At 40.5% G+C, this 10,625-nt stretch overlaps 1 protein-coding gene and 1 non-coding gene across 2 annotated transcripts; one reads left to right on the forward strand and one right to left on the reverse strand.

Annotated features, from left to right (window-relative positions):
* Positions 1-3,140: 3,140 nt before the first annotated feature.
* Positions 3,141-3,213, reverse strand: Trnad-auc (transfer RNA aspartic acid (anticodon AUC)). The gene has a single exon. It is a non-coding gene; the product is annotated as a tRNA-Asp (tRNA).
* Positions 3,214-6,744: 3,531 nt separating this feature from the next.
* On the forward strand, positions 6,745-9,498 carry LOC134751606 (uncharacterized). Its single transcript, XM_063687082.1, has one exon. It carries the CDS (start codon positions 6,745-6,747, stop codon positions 9,496-9,498), a length of 2,754 nt encoding a protein of 917 aa, XP_063543152.1.
* Positions 9,499-10,625: the final 1,127 nt, after the last annotated feature.

A 10,625-nucleotide genomic window follows, 5' to 3' on the forward strand; every position in this document is an offset into this window, starting at 1 on the left:
GGTTAATTTAGGAGTTATAGGTGTAATAAACTGTAGTCGCTTAACTTCATTTTCAACCGACGCAAAAAGAGGGGTTGTATGTTTTACGCCAGTGTCTGTCTGTGTGTCTGTCTGTGTGTCTGTCTGTGGTATCCTGGTATCTTAGCTCTCAAACGGATGGACCGTTTCCTCGCGGGTTCTTAGATGAAAATTTATTCAGCAGTTTTGAGTATTAGGTATTTTCCAAAATGATTTAAGTAATTTTTGGTATAGTTTTCTAATCAAAGGACTACCTAGACTAAAGCTTTAAATTAGACATAGCTATAATGCTTACTGTACTTTGGTTATGTACGTACAGTAGGTATAGTATGCGGTCTATCTACTGAGCTCGTTCACTTACCTGTACTAACAATGGCATTCTGTTAAACAAAAGCTATTATTTCTTTTCTGTGAGCGCGTGGCCTTTGTGCCTGAGCGCGTGGCCATTGTGTGTGAGCCTCAGGCACGAAGGCCACGCGCTCATACAAAAGAAATAATGGCTTTTGTTTAACAGAATGCCATTGTTAGTACAGGTAAGTGAACGAGCTCAGTAGAGATAGCGTTAACTATATGAAATGTTTTTTTTTGGCATAATGCGTTTTTAAATTTTTAAATTTACTAGTTATTAGCTCTTGTACAGTCGGTAGCAGAAATAGCCGAGCGGTGTAGGTGTTCAAAATTTTCTAAACACTTTTTCAGTGTGCGCTTTTGATGTTTTTCTTCGTCAACATGCTAGTAGTTAGTCAATATTTTGAGTTTTTTTTTTGCATAAATTCCGAAAAGGCATTTCGAATGAAACAGAACGAGTTAGGATACTCCTAGAGTACTCTTTTAATTTCGCTTATAATCTAATCTCCAAAAGACACTTGTGTCCCATTGGGATGAGTATAGTACGGTGTTCAAAATCTAACTTACCTACAAACTATCAAAAAGTGGCACCTTTGTTACTTAACCACATATAGAATTAATTTAAATTCAATTTAATTTTCAGTCAATTACTCTACCTTTTGGTAAATTCTGACGTGACCATGCGTTCTCTAATTTAGCGTTAATTTAATGTCATTTACATAAATCGGGTCCCAACAATTATGAAATTAGAAGCAGAATTAGTACATTATGTGGAATTCGTGGAAATGTAAATTAAAAACAGACGTCATATTATTCAATTAAGATAATTTATTCTAGAAATTTTGGTATTCACAGGTAGGTATTCCTTTATAAACTTGTAATTTGCCTAAATTGGTATACATTTGGCCCAAAAATACTTTGACAAGAATTTTTACTGCGGCATCTCGTTGATAATTTTAACTAACTTTTGCGTTTGTGTTATCATCATCTTCCTCGCGTTGTTCCGGTATTTTTCCACGGCTCATGGGAGCCTGGGGTCCGCTTGGCAACTAATCCCAAGAATTGGCGCAGGGACTAGTTTTTACGAAAGCGACTGTCATCTGACCTTCCAACCCAGAGTTACCCTCTGGGTTGGAAGGTCAGATGGCAGACTAGATATCAAATAGTTTCGAAAACGAATCCGCAACAGTAATCCAACTGCAGTTGAAATACAAACATCACCTTTAGGCAACGCGCATTTTATACCGCTAAATTTGCCAGGACATCCATTTGTATCCATCAAGTGGGCTGTGAGCTTGTTTCCTAGTGTTTATATGATTAAAAACCTATTATAGGTACTGCGCAAATTAGAAGCTTGTTTTATTAAGTGCGCACACATCAATCACTTACCTATCTAAATAAACAAATCTGCAAAACCATTACTTCCTATAGAATATGCATCACTCTTAAGTAACCATCGATGGACCTTATGAGCTCGAAATAAGGTTTATACTCAGTTATCAGTGTAAACGGTACTAGTCTAACCCCGGCCAATAAAAAATATTGAAAGCAAATTAACTATAAACCGCAAACATTTGAAATGCCCTTTGAAACAGGGTTAGACATCCGTTGGTTTTTCTTAGCGGTTTACGATTTAGGCCGGACTCGTAAAGCTGTTTTTGCCGGCCCTGTTACACACCGGAAGGAATCTTTAAAACATGACTATGGTTAACATGGTAGCAGTGAACGAATACCGGTGTTTTTTTGTATGGAAGCGAAAACGGTATTTTTCGTTCTTTGTTAATTATTTCATTTCTAATTGGGCAATCTAATAATACGAAGTCGTTACCTAAAAACACAACTGAGTCCTACATTTCTAGTATAAAATAAGTCGAAAAATATGGCTATTTCGAAGTTTTTGCAAAAAACCGGTTCCAATCCCTGCATGGTAGGTTATGTCGTTGGACACTGAAGTGCTACATTTGAAAACTAATAGGAATAAAATAACATAAAGCAATGTCATGGGACTAGGCTATTGTATGTAGTCCTCCATATCGTATCCGACAATGGCGACCTTTACAATTTTATTTTGCAAAGGTCATCTGCGCGTGATGTGATTATAGTGAGTGGAACATTTGAGCTTCTGCAAACCCACTCTCTCGTTCCTAACCTCATGGCACCAGTGGACCGTGTGATCGATACGACTGATGGGAGTAAGGAATGCAGTAACTGATCAAAGGCTTTTATTTAGTTCTGTCACAGTAGTCCCTTAGTCGGCTTTTACGACACCCAACGAAGAGATAGGTTAGGCTATTACTACTTGTGTGAAAGCCATGGACTAAATACTGGGCTATGGGATAAACAACTATTATAACGGTAAAACATTGACTTATTGTTACACGATGGTGTAATAGGCGGCCGCTTCTTAGTTACTGCAGCCTTCAGACCGTCGTTTTATACAATTATAAATAAATAAATAATATAGGTTTATTGGCAGTCTTGTAAACATTTACATTTGTTTAGTTTTACGTACTGTTTTACTATTACGTTGCGGTGTGAGGTAGGGATTTAACGCGAATTTGGTTGGTTAAACTAGTTTTAATGAATTGTGTTTATTAAAATGTTTGGTTTTGCGGTAACGATGTGGAGTAATTTAAAACAGCTGTTGCCGTAATATGATTGAATGCAATACGGTTTTCTGTAAATTAATTTTACATTTTATTATTTATTTTATTCCGACAAGAATTGGTAATGTTTATTATACTTCAGAATAAATTTAAAAGTGGAAAAATTACTGCCTTGGGTGAGACTTGAACTCACGGCCTCTGGATCGATACTCCAGCGCTCTGCCAACTGAGCCACCAAGACCTCATCCATAGTCAGCAAATCTTCCCACTATATGCCGAGGCCGTGAGTTCAAGTCTCACCCAAGGTAGTAATTTTTCCACTTTTAAATTTATTCTAAGCTTAATAGCATCGATCGCATACGTTTCTGCTTGTTAAAAATTAATTTATTATAACTCGTTTTACAATTTAAATTTTTGTGTGAATTACAACACCTATTGAGGAAACAAATTGTTTAACTCTCGTATCGGTTTTGGATCACAACCCTATTTTCTTACGACTTCCGTGATATTTAGGGCAACACTAAGAGTCCATTTCCGGTAGCCATAACTCGTTCTCGTTACTTTCGGAGAGAACTCACATTGTCCTGTGCTCCGTTGTCGAAAACTACTTTAAAGTCGCTCTTTAGCCTTAACCAAGTATCGAATAGTATAAAATCAGTGCCAATCACATGTGTGCGGTGGAAAAGTACAAAGCTAAGCTCGTAGGCTGGTCCAGGTAGAGGGTAATTCGGTAAGACAGCAGCTGCACGATATTCCTAGATACCAGAGCCGCCCAAAGCTAGCCTTCTTCGCAGCAAACCTCGAGTTCAAGGTATGTGATTTGTGCACTTTCCATTGATATTTACTTGTTCCGCGATTTCTTATTAAAATATAGTATACACGGGTGTGTAAAGTTAGTGTAAACATTTTTTAGCAAATACAGTCCATTAATCAATTTTATTGTTATTGCATCTAAAAACATTGTTCCTTCGACCGGATAATTGTGAAAAGTTACCTATTTTAAGCTAAAAATATCATATTTGTCGCGTTGTAAAATTTGATTTTTTATTGTACTCGTAGGGTACTTATTTCGTTCGGTTAGTTAATGGCTGCCGGAAAGTTCGACTTGGTAGTTTACTAGGTTGGTAGAATTTAGTAGTATTTTTGTTGGCAGCATTGTGACAGCTGCGTTCCGTTTATCCATTCGTGAATTGTCGTTGCCTTATAAGTTACTTGTCAAGCCAAGTGACAGATACGCTCCATTTTTCCGTTCTTGTCACTGTCACTGCTGTCAGTTGTTATCTATACCGTATTCTGTAAACAAAAACACTTGTTGTCGTTTTCGTTCCGTGTTTTCTTGTATATTACGCGGATTTTCGTTTCGGTTTCTGTTTATTACGCGGAGATAACAATGGTTTCGGACAGTGAAAAAAGTGGTGACAGTGTCAGTGCTGATCCGGATATGATAGAGCGTAACTATGCTATCATGAGACTAGAATTTTTGTATGACTGTGATGACCTAGATGGGTATGTAGATTCAGATATAGCGGACATCACGTCCTCTTTTCATAGTTCTCAAAAGCTTATTTTAGCAAAGTGTAAAGATATTAGTGCAGAATTCTCGGTTACAGTTGACTTTGAACGCAAGGTGAAATCAATATTGAGTAGGTTACGGCAAAAGGCGCCAGTCATAAAGAGTGATGAAGATTCTTTCAAAACCAAAAAATGTGAAAGTGTTTCGGCCAAATTACCTAAAATTCAGATTAAACCTTTTGATGGTAAATTAGAAAATTGGTTATCGTTCATTGAATTGTTTAATTCATTGATTCACAAACGAGATATAGCAAACATAGAAAAGTTGCACTATCTATTAACATGCGTTCAAGGTAAGGCGTTAGACTTAATAAAGAATTACCCAATTTCAGACGACAGTTACATAGATGCTTATAATGCACTCAACGACTTCTACAATAAGAAACGACAGATAGTTTTTAGTTATTATGAGAAAATGTTGTTGTGTGAGCAAGTCAAGTCGAAGTCTGCAGTGGAATTGGAAAAAGTAAGTCGCACATTTAAGGAAACCTTACAGGTTTTAGGAAAATTTGGTTTACCGGATAAAAATTTTATGCTATTTTATTTAATGTGGTCCAAATTAGATAAATCAACACGTGAGGCTTTTCAACTCGAATTTAATTCAAATGAAATTCCTGACTTTGAAGTTTTGCAACAATTTCTTGAAAAGCAGATTCGTGCATTAGAAGCGACGGACACTAAGTCTATGGTAGGTGGCAATTCTTCAAATAAGACACAAACTAATGTTACTTTTAATCAAAAAAAGACAAAGGTCACTCTTGTGGCAGCAACAGCAGTATGTGACTTCTGTTCTGACCAGCATAATTTGGATACTTGTGACAAATTTAAAAAGTTAGATGCCTCTGCCCGGTTTAAATTCATTAAAGGGAAAGGTTTGTGCGTGTCTTGTTTTTCAAAGAACCATAAAGTAAAGCAGTGTCAGAACACATCACGTTGTAGTATTTGTGGGTACTCACACAACACTTTATTACATTTCGGTAAAAAGGAAGATGAACATTCGGAAACTGTTCCTTCACCGCAACCAGTTGTGAGCGGTTCGTCGAACAGTGCAGTGAGTTTGACCACTGTCTCAGATAATGGAACAGTTGTCTTTGCTACTGCTCGAGTAGCTGTTAGAGATGGCTCGGGCCAGTATCAGCTTGTTCGTGCTTTGCTAGATCCTGCTAGTGCGGTTAACTTCATGTCACAAGATTGTGTTAAGCGGCTCGGGCTGCACATTAGTCAATCGGGTGAATCAATAACTGGCATTGGACACACCGGGGTTAATTCTTGTGGTTCTTTAGTGTGTTCTGTTAAACCCAATCGAACAAATGTAAAGGGTTTTGATTGTCGAGTAGCCTTGCTTCCTTCCATCGTTCCAGACCAGCCATGCTTTGCAATTAATTCGTCGCAATGGCCGCATATTAAACACTTGTCTCTTGCTGACCCTGACTTTGCTACTCCGGGACCAATCGATTTACTTTTTAATGCTCAGATTTTCGCTTCGTCTCTTCTGAGCGGTCGAAGAGATGGCAAGCCGGGTCAACCAAGAGCAATAGAGACCACTTTTGGTTGGGTTCTTATGGGGGACTGCAGTGATTGTTATGCACAATCCTTCGCAACTTGTCGGAAGGATTGTTTTTTCGTGCCGAACCCTTCGCAATCAGATTTGTCGTTGGATAGTTCTCTAAAAAGGTTTTGGGAGTTAGAAAATATTAGTAGTCCCAGTAAACCTGTGTTGTCGAAAGAGGACCAACTTTGCGAAGATACGTTCGTTAATAATTTTTGTCGTACGAGTGAAGGCCGTTTCGAGGTACCCTTACCTTTCGTCGACCCTACGAATAAGCCTACATTTTCGGACACTCGTGAAATCGCATTGCGAAGACTTTTCTCGTTAGAGCGCAAGCTATCTCGGCATGCGGATTTTCGTAAAGCTTATGTCTCTTTCATGGAAGAGTATGAAACCAGCGGTCACATGGAACAGGTAGAGCCTCCTTCAAGTAGTGTCGGGAAATTTAACTACGTGCCACACCATGCTGTGTTGCGTCCAGAGTCTGTCTCTACGCCTCTTCGTGCAGTTTTCGATGCAAGTGCTCGAGACAGCAACGGTATATCGCTGAATGATACCCTTTTGGCAGGACCTAAATTACAAACTAATATCTTTGATGTACTTACTCGATTTCGGTGGCACAAAGTAGTTTTCACAGGTGACATTAAAGCCATGTACCGTCAGATTCTCGTGCCGGAAGAAGACACGGATTATCAGCGGATTTTGTGGCGTTCCTCGAGTGAAGGCCCGGTTAAAGACTATAGATTGCGCACAGTTACTTATGGGGTAAAGTCGGCTCCGTACCAAGCTTTGCGGACTATAGCGCAGTTGGCTAAGGAGACTGAAACTGTCTATCCTGAAGGTTCGCGCGTGCTATGTAGAGATATTTATGTCGATGACATTGTCACGGGCGCTGACTCTATTGAGCAAGCTTTACAAATCAGATCAGACCTCTCCAAAATTTTGTCGTCGGGTGGGTTCCATTTGAGAAAATGGACCTCCAATCAAAAGGGATTTATCGCTGATCTTCCCTCCTCGGAGTTATATTCAAGTGAATTCAAACACTTTGACGAACTCTCTGACTTGTCGCTTAAAATATTAGGTTTGTCGTGGCGTCCTCAGACAGATTCGTTCCAGTTTGAGGTAGCGACACCCACTGATCAAAGATGCACCAAGCGCATTATCTTGTCGAACATCGCACGCATCTATGATCCGTTAGGATTCCTCTGTCCTGTCGCTTTCCATGCGAAATACTTAATGCAGGTCCTGTGGTCATCCGGGGTCCAGTGGGACGATGATGTACCTGAAGCAGTTGCCTTAGAGTGGACGAGACTCAGATCTCAATTGTCGTTGTTGAAATCCGTAGTCATTCCTCGTCGCATCATCCACTCTTTTGTTTCGTTACAATTGCATGGATATTGTGATGCCTCAGAACGAGGCTACGCCGCTGTCGTTTACTGTCGTGTTGTTACTGCAGAGGGCTCTATATTTGTAGAGTTCTGCTGTGCAAAATCGAAGGTTGCGCCCTTGCGTAAACAATCTATTTGTCGTCTGGAGCTTCAGGCTGCCGTCCTGCTGGCGGATCTGATGCAGTCTGTCCAAGAAGCGTTAGAACCTCTGCATGTTGTGGAGGAAATATTTGCCTGGTCTGACTCTAGCGTAACTTTGGCTTGGATTAAGTCGTGTCCATCGCGCTGGAAAACCTTTGTGGCTAACCGAGTTAGCCATATACAGGATATAATCGCTCCTGATCGTTGGCACCATGTAAGCACCCATCATAATCCTGCTGACGCAGGATCCAGAGGGTTATTGCCTGGAGACCTGGTCGATTGTGATCTTTGGTGGAAGGGCCCTTCATGGCTCCTAGAGAAGGAAGAAGATTGGCCTTGTTCAGCTTTGGACGCTCCAGCCAACGATGCTATCGTTGATGAGCAACGGATTTGTAGTTTAGTCGCCACCAGCGAACCTGACTTGGTTGATACACTTCTCAACAGGTTTTCCTCGCTTTTCACATTAAAGCGTGTGTTAGCCTACTGTTTTCGTTTCTTACGGTCGTCTAAGAACGAGAAGGTTGTCGGATCTCTCCAGTCCTCTGAGACGACAGCAGCTCTCATGTTTTTAGTAAAACATGTGCAGCTCACTTCGTTCGGTGTAGAGATCAATCACTTGAGAGAGGGTCGTTTAAATTCATTGCCAAAATACTTGCGCAAGCTTTCGTTGTTCATTGATAGTGCGGGTATCGTCAGGGTGGGCGGTCGCTTGGCTAATTCGCCTATTAAATATTCGGTCAAGCATCCTATATTATTGCCTCGCTCCCACCGGTTAACAGTCTTAATAATTGACGAATATCATAGAAGATTCTTACACCCAGGTGCCCAAACGTTACAAAATTTACTTGTGCAATCCTTTTGGATTTTATCGCCCAAGCGAGCAATCCAGGCAGTGATTGGTGGCTGCGTCAAATGCTTCCGCGCCAATCCCTCCCCGGCGTCTGCGCCGCTTATGGGAAATTTACCCTTATGTCGGGTTTCTCAAATAAAACCTTTTTCGAGTGTCGCCATAGATTATGGCGGACCTTTCGATATCGCCTTCGCACGTGGTCGCGGTGTTAAGACGTTCAAAGGATATATTTGTGTCTTTGTTTGTACCAGCACCAAGGCCATCCACATTGAACTTGCTTCAGAGTTGTCGACTGAAGCTTTTCTCTGTGCACTGAAACGTTTTGTCGCTCGTCGCGGTCGGTGTAGCCATATTGTCTCTGATCAAGGTCGAAACTTTGTTGGAGCCAGTAATTACCTCGGTTCTCTCATGAAAGGTGCTGCTGATGCGGAAGAAATAAAATTCTCATTTAATCCACCGGGAAGTCCCCACTTCAATGGCTTAGCCGAAGCTGGGATTCGTTCAGTAAAAACGCATCTAGCTAGAGTTATAGGGAACCAGAGGTTAACCTTCGAACAGCTTTATACCGTGACGACAATTATTGAATCTTTGCTGAACTCTCGTCCTTTGACTCCCCTCAGCTCGGACTCAAATGACCTCGCCGCGCTCACGCCCGGTCATTTTCTAACGTTAGAACCTCTGTCGATCGTCCCTGAGGAAACTCTTGTCGATCAAAAAATAAGCCCCTGCCATCGCTGGAAGCTGATCCAGAAAATGCATCAGGACTTTTGGCGCAGGTGGCATGCTGAATACGTTCATACCTTGCAACAGAGGACAAAATGGAATAAAGTGAACACGAATATTGTCGTCGGTTCCTTGGTTCTGTTGTTGAATGAGCAGACAAGTCCCTTAAAATGGCCGCTTGGCCGCATTGTGGCTCTACATCCTGGAGCTGATGGTGTGTGCAGGGTTGTCACAGGTCAGACAGCTACTGGTCAGTACAGAAGACCCGTCGTCAAGCTGTGCCCACTGCCACTCTCAGATTAACATCCATAGTATCGTCACTTAGCATAGATTTAGTCTTAAGTTTGTCGTATTCTAATGCTATTAAATATTGTATATTTAGGTAGGCGGTATGTTTAACTCTCGTATCGGTTTTGGATCACAACCCTATTTTCTTACGACTTCCGTGATATTTAGGGCAACACTAAGAGTCCATTTCCGGTAGCCATAACTCGTTCTCGTTACTTTCGGAGAGAACTCACATTGTCCTGTGCTCCGTTGTCGAAAACTACTTTAAAGTCGCTCTTTAGCCTTAACCAAGTATCGAATAGTATAAAATCAGTGCCAATCACATGTGTGCGGTGGAAAAGTACAAAGCTAAGCTCGTAGGCTGGTCCAGGTAGAGGGTAATTCGGTAAGACAGCAGCTGCACGATATTCCTAGATACCAGAGCCGCCCAAAGCTAGCCTTCTTCGCAGCAAACCTCGAGTTCAAGGTATGTGATTTGTGCACTTTCCATTGATATTTACTTGTTCCGCGATTTCTTATTAAAATATAGTATACACGGGTGTGTAAAGTTAGTGTAAACATTTTTTAGCAAATACAGTCCATTAATCAATTTTATTGTTATTGCATCTAAAAACACAAATTAATGCTCTGTTATCAAGCTTTCATGGATATTGAAACAGATCAGATTCATAAATAGAATGAGCAATTTCTTAAAAATGATCGTCATTTGATACCAATTTACCAGTGGTTTTTCAGCCAATTGTATTCAGGTTTTCATTCAAATATTGGGAACTGCATGCATATAAAATGTAGGTCACTGCGTCAAATTTAAAATTTAAACCTGGCCGAAGCTATCATCGATGCTTTAATACCGGTGCCAGAGTATGCTTATATAGAGTAGTCCAACTTCAAAAGAATTTTTACGCTTAATTCTTGAGTATAGAATAAGTTACTAGATATATCATAACCAACATTGTTATCTTATCATTTGTGGCTTTCCATCAGATAAGGGTCCTTATGCTTTATCTGGAATAAGGACCTTTCTATCAGAATTTCTGTTGTAATTTCAGGTAAAAAGGACCTTATTACACTTGAAGCATAAGGACCCTTCTGTGGTGGAAAGCCACATTTATTAACTTTATCGCCATGGACGCCCATGGACC

This window comes from Cydia strobilella, chromosome 22 (assembly GCF_947568885.1).
Source record: "Cydia strobilella chromosome 22, ilCydStro3.1, whole genome shotgun sequence".
In the NCBI taxonomy this organism is placed as follows: Eukaryota; Metazoa; Arthropoda; class Insecta; order Lepidoptera; family Tortricidae; genus Cydia; species Cydia strobilella.

Excerpts from the sequence above, each read along its gene's own strand:
- LOC134751606 (XM_063687082.1), top strand. The coding sequence starts at position 6,745 with ATGTACCGTCAGATTCTCGTGCCGGAAGAAGACACGGATTATCAGCGG.